The 20,695-nt window shown below is 36.5% G+C and overlaps 1 protein-coding gene across 1 annotated transcript in view; it reads left to right on the top strand.

Moving 5' to 3' along the window:
- LOC140842921 (probable U3 small nucleolar RNA-associated protein 11) overlaps positions 1 to 20,695 on the top strand; it is a 185,619-nt gene that overhangs the window by 41,476 nt on the left and 123,448 nt on the right. Inside the window, exon 2 of the mRNA XM_073211125.1 lies at positions 5,068 to 5,158. Within this exon, the coding sequence (XP_073067226.1) occupies positions 5,068 to 5,158 (91 nt within the window). The remainder of the gene's footprint in view (positions 1 to 5,067; positions 5,159 to 20,695) is intronic.

The following is a 20,695-nucleotide window of genomic DNA, read 5'->3' as shown; positions in this document are numbered from 1 at the left end:
TACTCGACTAGCAACCAAGAACCATCAATAATTTCTTAGAAATTCTACAAGTCCCAAAAGCATTCATAATTTTCAAGATTAACTTATGACCCATAAGGAGGACATCAGTACTACTGACCCAAAACAATTAATATAGTCAAATCATTTTCAACTTCTCCTAAAGCCCGATATTCTAATTCTTAGACATTTCCAATTCCAAACGTAACCAACATGCATAATTACATTATTTCTTTAAATTTAAATAAATACTGCATAATCGAAATCTGAACGTAAAATATTTCATGAAAACATGCTGTTAAAATATTTCATGCTTTAAACAAAGTGCGTAAACGTAAAACTTACAGACCGAAGGCGTGACTTCGTGAGATTCTCAAGGTCAGTAGTAGTACAACCCTTTACAAGAACATAGGCTCTGATACCAACTGTGAAACCCCGTATTTCGTATTCATATTTTTTTTTTGCGGAATTATTAAATTTTTTCTAAATAAATAAATAACTTGCTTCAAAATAAACATGTAAATAATTTCAAATTTAAAATAACAGCGGAAGGAATATTGTTTCAAATACCAACTTAAAAATAATACAACATATTAAAACTGAGTTTAAACATAATAAAAATGCATAAACTAAAACATGAGGTCCTCGGGTATACTACTGCTGTCCAAGATAGCTCACTGATCTATGCCCTCCGTCTCGACCTCATCGGTACCTACAACAATCAAGTTTAGTGAGTCTAAAGATTCAACATGTATATATCGTGAATAACAAGTAAATATACAATAAAATCGCATGCAACGTAAAAATATGGTATCGTAAAGCGTATGGTGAAAATCGTATCATGAGTAATTATATCTATGTACATATCTGAAAATCATACGTAAAAGCTTTGCTCCATAGAGCTCTGTCATATCATATCATAATTTTCTGGTAGAGATAATGTTCTAAGCAAGTGGCCCAAAACATAGCGTAAGTGCCTGATCAGACTAAACCAGAGTATACTGGGCGGTAGAGATCAATCACAGCCCTTGGACTGGATGTCAGTACCCATACAAAATCATAAACCGGTCGTAAGTCACCGGGCGGAGAGGTCCTCGGTTGTTCCTACCGACTTCCAAACTCATAAGCATAAGGTGGCCACAAGACATATCGCATATATCTCAAAAATAAACATTTTATATTTTTATGCACGTAATATAATTATAATCTTATTTTTACCGGATGAGTTGGATCGTTCCCAGGCTTGCTGCGTCTTACTACTAATATGTGACACATGAAATAAATCGTAACTTGACAAAAGCTTAACCATAGAACCAAAACGAGACGATTCGGACCAACAACTTGATTTTTAACCATGGCTTCGTACCAACCCGAACCAACATTAAATCGACGTTTAACCATGATTAAAATACCTCAAACATACTGAAAATTATGCACAATAGCTGTAAAACACGAAAATAGGTGAAAGGAATCCTAAAACTTAAAACACTCTTTCGAGAGTCATTTTGGCACCTTTCGCCGTAATTTCTCGTACGACCTCTAAACTCGACCAAATCACAAACGACAAAAAAATGACTTTCCTAACTCATAAAGGTACTGTCCAGTAAGGTCACGGGCTAAAATCCAACCAAGGACTCAAACCAACCTCAAAACCGAACATCAAGTTGCTGTCAAATTACAGCAGCAACTATGGTGTTTGTTTTGCTCAATTTATGAAACTAATGACCATTGTGGCTTGCACCACCAACCAGAGACTCTTACCAACATCCTAAGGCATGGCTTGGACCATGGCTAAGGGCTAAAAGCCATCCACAAACCAAGCAAACACCTATGACACTCACAACTCAAAACCGAGAGAGCCACTTTCTGTATAGTGTGATGAATTGCATTTTTTTGTTGCCTTGTATCATTCCAATGGCCATTTGAGCGACCATGGCTCGATCTAGACATGATGGAGTGTTTTATAAACAATGGCCACGGGCTAGGAGCCAACCATCATCCATACAAACACTACAAACCGAAATCCCCTAGCACAAGAAATCAAAATTCGAAATGTGCACTTGTTTTGTGATTTAAAAATTTTGATGGATCCGTGAACCAAGCTTGGAAAGGACACCTTGGTCACGTCCTAGACATGTTAAATAATTGTTCTAATCATGGCTACAGTCCCTAGGACAGCCAAGATTCGAATACACACCTTAACCATTCAAAGAACCAAAACCGAGACTCACTTCTGCACTTAAGAAAGATTTCACTGTCATTTCTGTATTTGTGAGGTTATGGATGAAAACCAATGGAGCAATAACACCCTAACGCACTCTAAATTATGCCTAAAAGCAGCCTTGAGTGCCTGGAATCGAGCAACCCCCTGTAAGCAACAAAGATCAGCAAACCGTGAAGTGGAAAAACAAGGGAGCTGAAAAAATTCTGTACAGCTTATTGCAGCTTATTGCTTGGAATGTTGCTGTCAATTTCGATTTATTGCTGGAATCATGCATATATAATGGTTTAAAAATATCTATAGAACTTGATTGAAGAGAAAAGAAACAACATATACATGCCTGGAATTTGTTTTCAAGAAAACAAACCAATACAATGAATACTACGTGACGGCACGGAGTTGGGTTCCTCTTCTTGTTTCAGCAACTGTTCACGATTATTTTGATGATGTTCTCTTCTGTAATTTCGAAGGTGAGGTTGTGGGGAATGTAGATGAGGAAGGTGAATGATTTAATAGGTGTTAAAGGTGACATTATATGCCTTAAAATGAGAGTTACAAGTGAAGGAGTGGAAGGGACTTTGAATGGTTTTTCATTCCTCCTTGCTGGCCGATTCTTTTCCTCCCTTTTTCTGCATGATTTCGTTTATTTGCTAGCATGATGGGTTAAGGAAGAATCAAGGTGTATTATTGTATTTGAATTCACTAATGACTAACGGGTTAAAGGTGAGGAATTGTATTCACCTTAAAGGCTATTTAAGGGTGGCTTGAAAGGAATTTACTAAGCATTTGAATTTGCTTAAGGAGTTGATTAAATTTCTACTAATATTGCATGGTATAATGTTGATTAAGTCTTGTATTTTAAATTCTTAGTGTTTTAAATAACCATTTTATGTTTTAGTGAATTAACAAATTAAATTAGAATGAAATCTTGCATGGCATTGCATGTTTTAAAATTTAAGTATTTAAATGCTATGTTTAATTTCTTGACTATATTATACCTAGATTAATTTATCCCCACTTGTTTACATATTTTAATTTAAGCTTTAATTAAATATTGAACCTAATATGATTTATTTACTAACTTGACTCCAATTAATTTAATAAATCCTAAAACATTCTTTTTCTTTAAATTAAATTATTCCTTGACTTAGATTAAATTTAGCAATATTTTTCTTATTATTAATCTTATTTCTAATTTCCAAACTCCGGTTCGTCCTCGCGTATTAAACTGAAAGGATAAAACTAAACTTTTGCATTTAAAATAAATAGTTATGACTTGTCAAATATCAAAATGAATTAGACCCTTCATATATATATATATATAATATATATATATATATACATATAAATCATTTTTAAATTTAAATAGTAATAATTATGCATGTCTTATACGTAGTCTGATTTTCGGGTCATTACAGAAAGAGTTACAGGTATCAATATTTCAGACAGTACGTTATACACTTCATTTTTCCCTTGTTTCGCTGTAGGGTAATCATTTTAATGCATCATTGGTGCAGAAAAGGGGTAAGAAACGCAAACTGCGTGAAGATGAAATGGTTAGTCCCACTTCAAGACCCGTGTATAAATGGTAACAGGAAAGGAAATGTTGAATAGAATACTTATATAACGAAGATTTCTTGAATGAGAACCTGAGGAGAGGACGTGCAACAATATCCTGTAGTCATCTGGGAAGCACAATTTTCGTAACTATGTGGAAACTGCGTGATTTTTTAATCGGAAAAATAGGGACGGTATTCTTCCAAAGAACCGTCGCTATAAGCGACGGGAGTTGAAAAACCGTCGCTTCTAGAATGCGACGCAGCCTCCGGTGACGGATCGCGAAACCGTCGTTAAAACCGTCGCCTTACCCTTTTCATTATCTAAATAATAATTCCAAACTATAACAAAAGAATCATTAATATTTTCAATATCAATCTTCATAGTTTAATCTAAAAATTAAAGAAAATCTAATTAAATAATTGCATGCACAATGATATCAGTATTATTAAACAAGTTAATTATAAGAAAATCATATAAAAATTATTTCTGAATTTTTTAATATAATATCAAGATTTTGTTTTTTTTTTTATTTCTGTGATATCATAATTTTGTGTGTTGTGTGTGTATTTGTATACTCAATCAGGAGTAGGTTTCTTGTGAGACGGTCTCACGAATCTTTATCTGTGAGACGGGTCAACCCTACCGATATTAACAATAAAAAATGATACTCTTAGCATAAAAAGTAATATTTTTCATGGAAGATCCAAATAAGAGATCCATCTCACAAAATACGATTCGTGATATCGTCTCACATAAGTTTTTGCACTCAATCCGGAAGCCAATTTGCATGATTGAATTTTAGTTAATTTAGAATAATTTTTTTGCCACAATATAAAATATTTTTCATCAAATCAAGATTCTCTGCATTTGTGTCTCCTTTAAATCCTAAGCCTTCACCACTTTCCACAGGCTAGTCTTCTGTGCTTAAAAATTATTTTGAATTTTGTGTAAATACGAAAAAAATCCGTTGTTTTTTTTCTATACCGATAATCTTCGTTGTTTCACGGTTAAATTATTTCAACTCAGGATTTTTGTTAGCCCTTTATGTTTTCTGTAGTGGTTTTTGCCTTTCTGAAGTGCGTAAATTGATTTTAAAGTTCTGTGAATTTTTTTTGCTAGCATAAAGATGTCGTCTTTAAGGAATGCTATTCCAAGGAAAGCTCACAAGGAGCGCGCTCAGCCGTAAGTGTGATTATTTTTTGGGACCATTAATTTATTTATTGCCCGTTTTGAAATATTTTGACGTATATTTCTGGTTCACTCAATTGATGATTTGTTGTGTGTACCAGGCATTTGAGAAGGAAATTTGGGCTGCTCGAAAAACATAAAGATTATGTCATTCGTGCACGAGCCTATCACCAGAAGGAGCAAACTTTACTGGTAATTTCTACTACCCTGCGTCTTGTTGGTTTTGGTAGAATTTTATGAACGAAATTTTTGGCGAGTTCTTATTTTATGGTAAGTCGCTTCTGCGTGTTTATAACAGAAACTTAAGAAAAAGCAGCATTGAGGAACCCAAATGAATTTTACTTCAAGATGATTAAAACAAAAACTGTTGGCGGAGTCCATAAACCTGAGTAAGCTGGAAAATTTTATTTTTATGAGGTTATCTGTTCTCTTTTGAGGATATTTATTTGAGTGTAATTTGAATATTAGCTGTTGAATGTGGATTTTGTAAAAGAGCCAGGCTAATAAGTACACTAACGAAGAGGTGATGTTGTTGAAGACCCAAGACATTGGATATATTTTGCAGAAGCTTCAAACTGAAAAAAATGTTTTATTTTAGAGTTTCTGGTTTTTTGGGTCTCGGATTCTCGAGATAGCTGTCATGCAGGTTCTTTATTCTGAAATTTAACTTTTTGGATGCAGAAAATTGAAAGACTTAATGCTATGCTGCATTCTCTTGACAATCAGTCATCATCCAAACATGTTTATTATGCCAACAACAGGTGAGTGATCAAGCCCTTTTTCTGCTGATTCTTGATAGTTTTCATACCCATTTTTTAGAGTAGTCAATTTCATGTTATAACAGTTATGTCACCACCAAAGTTTATTCTTTTCTCATTATTAGATATGGTCGCTTCTGATAGCTCAATTAATTTATTTCTTCAAAGTCATTTTATTCCCTTCTGCTTTAGAAAGAACGTCTAATATGTAATCTAGGCAATTAAGATAAAACTATCCGAAGGCCAATTTCAAAAGTTCAATGACCAAGGGGCAATGAGACTGTATTCTCTGGAACTTCTGTTTGAATCACTTGAATTCCATGTTTACACTTGTGTGTCTGCAAATGACAGATTTTTTTTCATCGAAGACAATGATTTGGTGGTAATGTACTGGTCACACAAAGTATTAATGCATAAAATGGTACAGGGAAAATATTGCTCAGTAGTATAGCATTTTGAGCTTAGTAGATATTTTTGTGTTTCATGAAGTATGTTGGCTGGGTGTTGATTCTCTTTCTAGGGAGGAGGCAAGAGAAGTCCGCCAAAAAGTTTCAGAACAAGGGAACCCATCAGCTTTTAAAGACTTGCCTAAAGTTATTTTGAGGTACTGAAAGCTATTTTCTTTAGTTAATTTCCTCCTACGAAATTGGATTGCCAGGTTGATAACTTGTTTCTACTTGCCTCCCCACAATTACGATCCATACCGAGTACCGAATGATATCATTACCGTCAATCCATAAGCTATATTGCAAAAACGAAGTGGACTACAAATATTCCTTGACAATCAGAAATAATTTGCTTTAGTCTGCCTGTCCTCACAACTTTTCATTTGTTTCTTCACCACCCATACTTTACCCCCTTTAAGTTATCAATACCTCACTTGTTTATTGAATATGGTGATATTTGGCGCCTTGTCATAATATCTTATTTTTCTTATTGAATTTAGTTTTCAATTTCTACTTCTTTGGTATTCCCTGCTGTTGTTCGAGTTTTCTCTTCAAAAACTTTTTTGGATTTGTTGGTCACAAATATATACAAATTGGGAATATCAATCGCATGCTATGTGAGTTAATTATAATTCCATTTGTGCATGCATGATAAATATTTATGGCCGTGTGTCCTTTTTGTCTTGTCTGGACTTTCTACCGGGCTTCTATTTCTTCCCAGAGATCAATACTATCCCGTCATTGTGAGTGTTGTATCTTTGTATAAATTTTATGGGAATTAGGGGATGATACTTTTCTCCATCATTTAATCTTGCCACTTGACGAACTTTGGTTCAAGAAATCGAATTGATGCACAAGTGCTAGAGCATTTAAACCCAACTGACGTTTCTTGTATCATGAACTACTATCGATCATATCCCTAAAGGGTCTTGCTTGTTGGCAATCGTTGCTGCATTTTCCAAAAATTTAATCCTTTTTCTATGCTGTATCTTTCTACTTTGATTTTGGGTATTTAGTTTTATTCCAAATGACTTTACTGTTTCTTGTAGAACATAACTTTATCGAATCAAATGGTTGGTTATCTGTCCGCCGTGCACAAATCCTTTTCCTTTTGATGAGTTTTGCTTTGGTTGATTTCCAAATTTCTTTTCAGTCTCTCCTTGGCTTTAGGCCTTCATATTACTTTTGTTTCTCTTCTACATCGAGGAAGTTAGACTAGAATTTGTGGTTGAGGAGTTTAGTTTAATCGTGTATAGAAACACTGTAAAGGCCCGTATTTCGTATTCATAATTTTGCGGAATTATTAAAATTTTTCTAAATAAATAAATAACTTGCCTCGTTTATAAAATAAACATGTAAATAATTTAAACTTTAAAAATAACCGCGGAAGTCAACGTAATATTTCTAACAACTATTTAAAAATAATCCAACATATTAAAATCGAGTTTGAAAGATAACAGGTGCATAAACTAAAACATGAGGTCCTCGGGTTTACTACTGCTGTCCCAAGATCGCTCACTGGTCTCCGCCCGCGGTCTCGGCCTCATCAATATCTACAACAATCAAGTATAGTGAGTCTAAAGACTCAACATGTATATATCGTGAATAACAAATAAATATATCGTAAAATCGCATGCAACTTAAAATATCATATCATAAAGCGTGCGGTGATAAACGTATCATGAATAATTATAACTACGTGCATATCTGAAAATCATACGTAAAATATTTGTTCAATAGAGCTCTGTCATATCATATCATAATTTTCTGGTAGAGATAATGTTTCTAAGCTAGTGGCTCATAACATAACGTAAGTGCCTGATCAGACTAAACCACAGTATACTGGGCGGTAGAGATCACCACAGCCTTTGGACTGGATATCCATACCCATACATAATCGTAAACCGGTCGTAATTCACCGGGTGGAGAGGTCCTCGGTTGCGTCTACCGACTTCCAAACCCATAAGCATAAGGTGGCCATAAGACATATAGCATATATCTCAAAAATAAACATTTTATATTTTTATGCACGTAATATAATTATAAACTTATTTTTACCGGATGAATTGGATCGGTCCCAGGCTTGCGGCGACTTAATTCTAATATGTGACACATGCAAATAATATTATCTTGAATTAAATTTGACAATAGAACCAAAAACGAGACGATTAGGACCAACCAGTTGATTTTCAATCATGGTATTGTATCAACCCAACCAACATTAAACCGATGTTTAACCAAGATTAAAAATACCCCAAAAATACTGAAAAATATGCATAAGAACTGCAAAACACGAAAATAGGTGAAAGGAATCCAAAAACATAAAACACTCTTTCGAGAGTCATTTTGGCACCTTTCACCGTAAATTCTCGTATGACCTCTAAACTCGACCAAATCACAAACGGCCAAAAACATGACCTTTCTAACTCATTAAGGTACTGTCCTGTCCAAGGCCATGGGCTAAAAGCCAACAAAGAACTCAAACAAGCACCAAAACCAAGCTCAAAGCTGCTGGAAAAGTGCAGCAGTAGCAGTTTATTTGTTTGTGGTTAAAATCCTGAAATAAATGACTATGGGCTTGAACCACCACCCAAGGACTCTTACCAATATCCTAAGGCATGGCTTGGACCATGGCTAAGGGCTAAAAGCCAGGCACAAACCGAGCTAACACCTAAGACAATCACAGCTGAAAACCGAGAGAGCCAATTTCTGTATAGTGTGATGTATTGCATTGTTTTGTTGTCTTGTATCGTTCCAATGGCCATTTGAACAACCATGACTCGATTTAGACATGATGGAGAGTTGTATGAACCATGGCCACAGGCTAGGAGCCAACCACAATTCATCCAACACACAAAAACCGAAATCACACTCACACAGAATCTGAAAAGGGAAAAACCGAATGACTCTTGCATTGTTGATGTAAAAATCTGATGGCTCCTTGAACCAAGCTTGTAAATACCAATTTGGTCACACCCTAGACATGTTAAGGGAGGGTTCTAACCATGGCTACAGTCCCAAGGACAGCCAAGGTTCGAACACGCCACTTAAACAACTCAATGGCAGAAACCGTGTCTCATTTTGCACTCAAATAAAACGTTGTTGTCATTTCTGCATTTGTGTGTGTATGGATGGAAACCAATGAGCCAATAACTTCCTAAAACACTCTAAATCACGCCTAGAAGCAGCCCTGTGTGCCTGGACCGAAGCAACCACTTAGATTCATCAAAACAACTCACCCTTAAGGGAGAACACCAAGGGCAGAGAAGGCTGTGTTAAATTTTCAGAATGTTTGCTGTCAAATTTCGAATTGCTGCTTATATCCTGAATATATAATGGTTTCAAATATCTAATATGACTTTATTGAAGAGCAAATAAATAATATATACATGCCTGGAATTTGTTTTGAAGAAAACAAATCAAAACGACTAATACGAGCGGCGGAACGGAGTTGAGTTTTCTTCCTTGTGTTACTGCTGCTATGCACGATTCCTAGCTGTTGTTTTGCTGATGTATTTTGAAGGTAAGGGGGTATAGGAAGTGTAGATGATGAAGGTGAATGATAAATGAGATGTTAAAGGTGCTATAATATGCATTTAGTTTGGGAGTTACAAGTCAAGAAGTGGAATGGATTTTGAAATGCTTTTGATTCCTCTTGCTGCCGATTACTTGTTCTTATTCTTGTTGTTATTCATGTTTATTTGCTAGCATAAAGGGGTTGAAGAGCTTCAAAGAGAATTATGTTGCATGTATTACCCCTAATTATGGAGTTTAAAAGTGGGAAATGAATGCACTATAAAAAAAACATTTAGTGGTAAATTTGAATGGGTTTGAATTGCTTCTCCTTCGCTCTTTATTGCCGTTGGTTTTTCTCATTTCTTTGCTGCATGGTCTCATTCATTTGCTAGGTAATTAGTTGGGGAGAAATGAGATGCTTTATTGCATTTAAATTTCCTACTAATTAGAGAATTAGAATAGGACATGAATACACCATGATGTGTAATTAGAGATAGTTTTAATGGTGAGTTATCAACCTTTGAAATATTTTAAATGTTGGTCATTATTATTAATTTGCATTGTATATTTTTATTTAAACCTTGCATTTTAATTGTTTAAGATTTAAAACTTCATTATATTTATTTTAATACATTAACAAATTTAGTTTAGCATCTTGCTTAGAATTTTTGCATGGCATACATGACCTCAATTTAAATGTTTAAATGCTATGTTTAATTTCTTGAATAAATTTACCCTATATTAGTTCATCCCCAATTGTTTACACATTTTACTTAAACTTTAATTAAATATTGAACTTTACACATTTTACTTAAACTTTAATTAAATATTGAACCTAATAGAATTTATTTACTAATTTGACTCCCATTAATTTAATAAATCCTAAAACATTATTTTTCTTCAAATTAAATTATTTCTTGACTTAAATTAAATTTAGGAATATTTGTCTTATTATTAATCTTATCTCAAATCTCCAAACTCCGGTCCGGCCCCGCGTATTTATTCTGAAAAGGTGAAACTAAACATCTATTTTTTAAAATAAATAAAACACTTCATATTTTCATAAAAATTCATTTTTAATTTAAATAATATAAATTACGCATGGCTTATACGTAATCTGATTTTCGGGTTCTACAACTCTACCCCCCTTAAAGGAATTTCGTCCCCGAAATTAAAACTTACCGAATAACTCGGGATAACGACTCCTCATTTCTGGCTCAGGTTCCCACGTAGCTTCTTCCTCCGAATGATTGAGCCATTTGACTTTCACTAGCTTGACCATTTTGTTCCGAAGCTTTTTCTCCTGCCTGTCTAAAATTTGCACTGGTCTTTCCTCATAAGACAAGTTCAGAGTGAGCTGCAACGGCTCAAAATTCAAGACATGCGATGGATTTACCATATACTTTCTCAACATAGAGACGTGGAACACGTTGTGTACTCCTGCCAGATTCGGCGGAAGAGCAACACAATATGCTAATGTCCCAACTCTGTCGAGGATCTCAAATGGTCCAATGAATCTCGGAATGAAATTTCATTTCTTTCCGAACCGCATGACGCCTTTCATCGGTGCTATCTTCACGAAAACATGGTCACCAACAGCAAATTCTAGATCTCTCCTCCTCTGATCCACATAACTCTTCTGTCTGCTCTGAGCAGTCCTCATCCTGTCACGGATCTTGACTAATAAATTGGCGGCCTGCTGCACAATCTCCGGACCCAACTCTGATCTCTCCCTTACTTCATCCCAATGAATAGGAGATCTACACTTATGACCGTACAGTGCTTCGTATGGAGCCATCCCTATAGACGACTGAAAACTGTTGTTATAGGTAAACTCCACCAATGGCATCTTTGATTCCCAACTCCCGGAGAAATCAAGAACACATGCACGGAGAAGATCCTCCAAAATCTGGATGACTCTCTCGAACTGACCATCTGTTTGTGGGTGAAAAGCCGTGCTAAACAACAACTTCATACCCATAGCTGAATGCAAACTCTTCCAAAATGATGAAGTAAATCTAGGATCTCGGTCAGACACTATAGAAACGGGAATACCATGAAATCTGACGATCTCCTGGATATATAACTCTGCATACTGGATCATGGAGAAAGTCGTCTTAATAGGCAAGAAATGGGCTGATTTCGTAAGACGATCAACAATCACCCATATAGCATTCGACCCTCAGACTGACTTTGGCAAGCCGACAACCAAGTCCATCGTAACATTCTCCCACTTCCACTCGAGAATATGAAGAGGCTTAAGAATGCCTGCTGGTCTCTGATGCTCCGCTTTAACTAGTTGACATGTCAGACACTCGGATACAAAACGTCCGATATCCCTCTTCATTCTGGGCCACCAATATAATAACTGCAGATCTTTGTACATTTTTGTTCTCCCCGGATGAATAGAGTACGATGACATATGGGCCTCAGATAAAATATCCTCTCGAATCGAATCGTCGCTAGGAACCCACATTCTGTCTCGATATCTCACAATGTCGTCTCTAACTGTGTACATGATACTGCCCTTGGCTTCATCTCTCTGCCTCCACTTAACCAATTGTTCGTCTGCTAACTGTCCACTGCGAATACGGTCTAGTAGAGAAGACTGAATCGTCAAAGTAGATAACTGAGGAATTCTACCTCGAGGATATGTCTCTAGATCAAACCTCTGCATCTCATACTGAAGAGGTCTCGGAATCCTCAAATGAGCCATCACTGCAACTTTCTCGCTCAACGCATCCACAACTACATTAGCTTTGCCAGGATGATAGCTAATGTCACAGTCATAGTCCTTCACTAGCTCTAACCAACGTCTCTGCCGCATATTCAACTCTTTCTGTGTAAAGAAGTATTTGAGACTTTTGTGGTCGGTAAAGATCTGTCACTTCTCTCCGTACAAATAATGCCTCCAAATCTTCAATGAAAATACTACGGCTGATAATTCTAGATCATGGGTAGGATAATTCTTCTCATGAATCTTCAACTGACGAGAATCATATGCTATCACCTTTCCATGCTGCATCAATAATGCGCCTAAACCGAGTTTCGAAGCATCAGTATACAAAACAAAATCTCCGGGTCCTGAAGGCATGGTCAATACTGGCGCTGAAATAAGAGCTTGCTTCAAAGTATCGAAGCTATTCTGGCACTCCTCGCTCCACACATACTTAGCATTCTTCTTTTTCAACGACGTGAGTGGAACAGCGATAGAGGAGAATCCCTGAATAAACTTCCGATAGTATCCTGCTAACCTAATGAAACTACGGATCTCTGATGCATTTTGCGGCACAACCCAATCTCTGACTGCTGCAACTTTTGCTGGGTCTACCTCAATACCACTGCTAGAAACAACGTGGCCTAAGAACGCCACCTTTTCTAACCAGAACTCGCACTTGCTAAACTTCGCGAATAACTTGTGCTTTTGTAGGGTCTGCAATACTGTGGTCAGATATCTGCTGTGATCCTCTTCATTCTTTGAGTATATAAGAATATCGTCTATGAATACTATCACAAACTGATCAAGATATGGCTGAAATACGCGATTCATGATATCCATGAAGATCGCTGGCGCATTCGTCAAACCGAACAGCATCAAAAGGAACTTGAAGTGACCATAACGAGTCCTAAAAGCAGTCTTGAGAACATCGGCATCTCTCACCCGCAACTGATGATAGCCGGAACGCAAATCTATCTTGGAGAATACTGAGGCTCCTTGCAACTGATCAAATAAATCTTCAATCCTAGGGAGTGGGTACTTGTTCTTCACTGTAACTCTGTTCAACTCCAGATAATCAATGCAAAGCCTCATCGACCCATCCTTCTTCTTCACAAATAAGACTAGCGCGCCCCATGGAGAAAAACTCGGGCGAATGAACTCCTTGTCAAGAAGTTCCTGAATCTGCTTTTTGAGTTCTGCCATCTCTGTCGGTGCTAATCGATACGGTGCCTTTGAGATTGGCGCGGTACCCGACATAAGCTCAATAGAAAATTCCACCTCTCGCACAGGTGGTAAACCGGTGACGTCGTCAGGAAAAACGTCTAGAAAGTCTTTGACGATAGGAACATCGGATGCTGACTGTTTGGGCGTCTCGAGAACGAATACAAGAGTAGCTAAAAATGCTTGGCACCCTCTATTAATGAGCTTCCTAGCCTGGACACAGGATATCATGCGCGGTAAATTAAAATACCTGTCTGGTTCGAATAAGAATTGCTCCATTCCAGGTGGTCGGACTAGAACAGATCTCCGCTGGAAGTCAATTAGAACTATGTTCCTCATTAGCCAATCCATACCCAGAATGATATCAAACTCTGGCATCGACGACACGATAAGATCCGCATAAACAATATTACCATGAAGTTTGAGGTCTATGTGTCGGATAACATTAGTCGCCGTCATCTCCTCTCCGGAAGGCAGAACTACGGAATATGATATATCTAGCCCAATGGTCTTGATATTGAGGAAATTTGCAAAAACCTCAGCAATGAATGAATGAGTAGCCCCCGAATCTATCAAGACATTCGTAGCGGAACCGACTATAAAAATTCTCCCTGAAAGATTGGAATATCATGCTAAACCCAATAGTTTTACAAGAACTTCACAAAGTCTAATTTCAAAATCTTAACCCAAAACACTAAATTTCAAGTACAATTTAAAGATTTAAGGTACCTGTCAAGAGCATCGTCTCCGGGTTAGTCTCCGCGGCATGAAGAGCGAAAACTCTGCCTTGGGTAGGCAGATCCTTCTGAGGACAATTCTTCAAAATATGGTCAGTACTACCACACTTGTAACACTTTCCCAAACCATACATACAATTCCCCGCATGATGGCGTGAGCACCTAGCATAGACTGGATACTCCACTGTCCTCGGGACTGCCCGTCCTTGCTGCTGCTGATGCTGCCCTTTGTTCCTGGGTGGGCCATGGAACACACTTCCTCAGTAAAATATTTAGATTAGAATACCTCTGTGAAGCGCTCCCAGCTCAAAGTAGTCAAATCCAAAGCCACTGATGCTCCTTCCCACCATAGACGAGCGTCTCCTCCGAACAGATAGGTCGCACATCGAACCCTATCTCCATCTTCAAGCCCCATGAACTCAAAGATAACCTCGAGGGACTTAATACAGTCCTTGGTAGCCATGGGATCTGTCGTCCCTGTGAACTCCTTCGGTCTCATCTTCACGAACCGCTCATAGACTGCCTCCGGTCCCGCCGGTCTGGCTACAGCAGCTTGGTTCCCCGCGAACTGTGCGAAGAACTGAGTCATCCCCGCTAACATTTGGGCGTTCATGTCCGGTGGGGGGGTGGTGCGTTCCTCTCCTGTCTCTGATCCTCACCGTCCTCATGACGGCGCCCACCCCCACCCCTCGGGCGTCCAACAAGACGTCTAGGAGACATAATATTCCATACATAACCCATACTTAACCAACATGCATAATTCCATAATTTATTTTTAAATCTAAGTAATTACTGAATAATTAAAATTTGAACGTAGAATATTTCATGAAATCATGCTGTTAAAATAATTCATACTTTAAGTAAAATGCTGAAATGTAAAACTTACAGACCGAAGACGTGATTTCATGAGCTTCTCGAGATCAGTAGTAGTAAAACCCTTTACAAGAACATTGGCTATGATACCAACTGTAAAGGCCCGTATTTCGTATTCATAATTTTGCGGAATTATTAAAATTTTTCTAAATAAATAAATAACTTGTCTCATTTATAAAATAAACATGTAAATAATTTAAACTTTAAAAATAACAGCGGAAGTCAACGTAATATTTCAAACAACAATTAAAAAATAATCCAACATATTAAAATCGAGTTTGAAAGATAACAGTTGCATAAACTAAAACATGAGGTCCTCGGGTTTACTACTGCTGTCCCAAGATCGTTCACTGGTCTCCGCCCGCGGTCTCGGCCTCATCAATATCTACAACAATCAAGTATAGTGAGTCTAAAGACTCAACATGTATATATCGTGAATAACAAATAAATATATCGTAAAATCGCATGCAACTTAAAAATATCATATCATAAAGCGTGCGGTGATAAACGTATCATGAATAAATATAACTACGTGCATATCTGAAAATCATACGTAAAATCTTTGTTCAATAGAGCTCTGTCATATCATATCATAATTTTCTGGTAGAGATAATGTTTCTAAGCTTGTGGCCCATAACATAACGTAAGCGCCTGACCAGACTAAACCACAGTATACTGGACGGTAGAGATCACCACAGCCATTGGACTGGATATCCGTACCCATACATAATCGTAAATCGGTCGTAAGTCACCGGGTGGAGAGGTCCTCGGTTGCGCCTACCGACTTCCAAACCCATAAGCATAAGGTGGCCACAAGACATATAGCATATATCTCAAAAATAAACATTTTATATTTTTATACACGTAATATAATTATAAACTTATTTTTACCGGATGAATTGGATCGCCCCCAGGCTTGCTGCGACTTAATTCTAATATGTGACACATGCAAATAATATTATCTTGAATTAAACTTGACAATAGAACCAAAAACGAGACGATTAGGACCAACCACTTGATTTTCAATCATGGTATCGTACCAACCCAAACCAACATTTAATCGACGTTTAACCATGCTTAAAATACCTCAAACATACTGAAAATTATACATAATGGCTGTAAACACGAAAATTGGTGAAAGGAATTCAAAAACATAAAACACTCTTTCGAGAGTCATTTTGGCACCTTTCGCCGTAAATTCTCGTACGACCTCTAAACTCAACCAAATCACGAACGGCCAAAAACATGACTTTCCTAACTCATTAAGATACTGTCATTCCAAGGCCAGGGGCTAAAATCCAACCAAGGACTCAAACCAACCTCAAAACCAAACAGCAAGTTGCTGTCAAATTACAGCAGCAACTATGGTGTTTGTTTTGCTCAATTTATGAAACTAATGACCATTGTGGCTTGTACCACCAACCAGAGACTCTTACCAACATCCTAAGGCATGGCGTGGACCATGTCTAAGGGCTAAAAGCCAGGCACAAACCGAGCTAACACCTAGGACAATCACAGCTCAAAACCGAGAGAGCCAATTTCTGTATAGTGTGATGTATTGCATTGTTTTGTTGTCTTTCATCGTTCCAATGGCCATTTGAGCGACCATGACTCGATTTAGACATGATGGAGAGTTGTATGAACCATGGACACAAGCTAGGAGCCAACCACAATTCATCCAACACACAAAAACCGAAATCACACTCACACAGAATCTGAAAAGGGAAAAACCGAATGACTCTTGCATTGTTGATGTAAAAATCTGATGGCTCCTTGAACCAAGCTTGTAAATACCAATTTGGTCACACCCTAGACATGTTAAGGGAGGGTTCTAACCATGGCTACAGTCCCAAGGACAGCCAAGGTTCGAACACGCCACTTAAACAACTCAATGGCAGAAACCGTGTCTCATTTTGCACTCAAATAAAACGTTGTTGTCATTTCTGCATTTGTGTGTGTATGGATGGAAACCAATGAGCCAATAACTTCCTAAAACACTCTAAATCACGCCTAGAAGCAGCCCTGTGTGCCTGGACCGAAGCAACCACTTAGATTCATCAAAACAACTCACCCTTAAGGGAGAACACCAAGGGCAGAGAAGGCTGTGTTAAATTTTCAGAATGTTTGCTGTCAAATTTCGAATTGCTGCTTATATCCTGAATATATAATGGTTTCAAATATCTAATATGACTTTATTGAAGAGCAAATAAATAATATATACATGCCTGGAATTTGTTTTGAAGAAAACTAATCAAAACGACTAATACGAGCGGCGGAACAGAGTTGAGTTTTCTTCCTTGTGTTACTGCTGCTATGCACGATTCCTAGCTGCTGTTTTGCTTATGTATTTTGAAGGTAAGGGGGTTTAGGAAGTGTAGATGATGAAGGTGAATGATAAATGAGATGTTAAAGGTGCTATAATATGCATTTAGTTTGGGAGTTACAAGTCAAGAAGTGGAATGGATTTTGAAATGCTTTTGATTCCCCTTGCTGCCGATTACTTGTTCTTATTCTTGTTGTTATTCATGTTTATTTGCTAGCATAAAGGGGTTGAATAGCTTCAAAGAGAATTATGATGCATGTATTACCCCTAATTATGGAGTTTAAAAGTGGGAAATCAATGCATTATAAAAAAACATTTAGTGGTAAATTTGAATGAGTTTGAATTGCTTCTCCTTAACTCCTTATTGCCATTGGTTTTTCTCATTTCTTTGCTGCATGGTCTCATTCATTTGCTAGGTAATTAGTTGGGGAGAAATGAGGTGCTTTATTGCATTTAAATTTCCTACTAATTAGAGAATTAGAATAGGACATGAATACACCATGAAGTGTAAATAGAGATAGTTTGAATGGAGAGTTATCAACCTTTGAAATATTTTAAATGTTGGTCATTATTATTAATTTTCATTTTATATTTTTATTTAAACCTTGCATTTTAATTGTTTAAGATTTTAAACCTTCATTATATTTATTTTAATTCATTAACAAATTAATTTAGTTTAGCATCTTGCTTAGAACTTTTGCATGGCATACATGACCTCAATTTAAATGTTTAAATGCTATGTTTAATTTCTTGAATATATTTACCCTATATTAGTTCATCCCTAATTGTTTACACATTTTACTTAAACTTTAATTAAATATTGAACCTAATAGAATTTATTTACTAATTTGACTCCCATTAATTTAATAAATCCTAAAACATTCTTTTTCTTCAAATTAAATGATTTCTTGACTTAAATTAAATTTAAGAATATTTGTCATATTATTAATCATATCTCAAATCTCCAAAATCCGGTCCGACCTCGCGTATTTATCCTGAAAAAATGAAACTAAACATCTACTTTTTAAAATAAACAAAACACCTCATATTTTCATAAAAATTCATTTTTAATTTAAATAATATAAATTATGCATGGCTTATACGTAATCTGATTTTCGGGTTCTACAAACACGGTCAACATGCAGGAAGACAGATTCTTCATATCGAGAGCTAGAGGCTAGAAAAAAACGATTAAAAGATCTAGAGAAAATATACACGGATATGTCTATGCAGAAAGAGTTACAAGTATCAATATTTCAGAGAGTACGTTATACGCTTCATTTTTTCCTTGTTTCGCTGTAAGGTAATCATTTTAATGCATCATTGGTGCAGAAAAGGGGTAAGAAACGCAAACTGCATGAAGATGAAATGGTTAGTCCCACTTCAAGACCCGTGTATAAATGGCGACAGGAAAGGAAATGTTGAATAGAATACTTATATAACGAAGATTTCTTGAATGAGAACCTGAGGAGGGGACGTGCAACAATATCCTGTAGTCATCTTGGAAGCACAATTTTCGTAACTGTGTGGAAACTGCATGATTTTTTAATCGGAACAACCGTAAACGTTGAAACATAATTTTTCTATGACTGATGTTGGAAACAAAAGTATACTTCAATGTTTTCATAACCGGATCACCTTCATAACCGGACCGGTGATCGAATCGAAAAACACATGTTGAATTTATGGTGTGACTGAAAATTGTTATATTATATAAAATAATAATATAATATTATAAATAATGAAAAAGATATAGTTACCGATATAGTGATATTTCATGCTTTTAAGTTCCCAAAAATACTATGCCATTAGAGCAGTCAGATCCATCAAATTTCACTGCGAAGAACTACAATAATGTGTGTAAAGTTTAAAGCTTATATTTTCATTGTCGAAATTCTTTTCCATAAAAATATAATAGAAAAAAGTGAGAAAATAGAGTGTTGTTTTGAATGTTTTATATATATATATATATATATATATAAATATAGAAAACTAAAATTTAAAAATATGTTCTATTTAGATATATGTGTAATAAAAGAGTTACTTTGGAGAGAGTTCAAACAAGTTTTATGGTTTATGCATAAGTTTTTAGGTTTGCTACCTTTTGCTATGACAAGCGAGCAAACTTGGGCCGCCACACATCGATTTGGTATTTAAAGAATTCGGTGGTGAACCCAAGTTGGTGATTTATTGTTAAATTTGATCGTGAATTATTTAGTTCTGGCCATATTGATAAGTTGTTTTTAATACTGGGCGAGAAAATTGAAGATAAGGCATTTCTAGATTTGATAAAAAGGTTGTTTGAATGTAAGATAGTCAACATTGAATTGGGTGGGGTTTGTTTAGGCAGGGGTCTGCCTCAAGAATCTGCCTTGAGTTCGATGTTGATCAATGTTTACTTTAATGGGTTTGATAAGGAAGTTCAAGAATTACTATTAAACACGAATAAAGAGATTCCTAAGTTCGTGGAAAATGATCTTGTATCGGCTGAAAGAGATTCAGACCATGTTTTTTTATAAGCTATTGAAGATTTATGATGTCCGATTATTTGATGAGATATTGATTGTTACTTCAGGAACAAAGATTGATGGCTTTAGAATTGAAGAATAGAGTAGTGAAGTTATTAGAACGTGATTTGGATTTGAGAGTGGATAAACTTACAACTGTCATTCATAGCGCGGTTCACTACAAAAAAAACGGAAGGCGTAGCGATGGTTTTAATAAAACCCTCGCAATTATTAAAACCGTCGCCTATTAAATTTAGCGACAATTTACTAACACCAGGACGCAGGTTTGCTCACAGACATTCTCCTTTAGGATGTAAAGTTCGTCTATTCCTCGTCAATAGCTTCCTTCATCAGAGTCATGGCGGGGGAGAGCCCCAAAGTCAATGGAGTTAATGGGATGACTACGCCTTCAATAAAGAGGAAGCAAGTCATTCGACTCGCGCGCAAGCCTGCCCCGTTATCTTATGGAAGAATTGAGCTTATTGCTGAGCTGGTTATTCAGAGCCAGTAATTGGCTGTCGGATTTCGTCCCGCAACTAGAAGACACCTTGATTGGACTACCATAACAATTGATGGATAGGGGCCTATTCTAACAAAGAGCAGCTACGCACCTAACAACGTATTCGCCG

This window comes from Primulina eburnea, chromosome 10, assembly GCF_022965805.1.
Source record: "Primulina eburnea isolate SZY01 chromosome 10, ASM2296580v1, whole genome shotgun sequence".
In the NCBI taxonomy this organism is placed as follows: domain Eukaryota; kingdom Viridiplantae; phylum Streptophyta; class Magnoliopsida; order Lamiales; family Gesneriaceae; genus Primulina; species Primulina eburnea.
The sequence above is the reverse complement of the archived record's forward strand: the minus strand, read 5'-3'. Positions and strand labels throughout refer to the sequence as shown.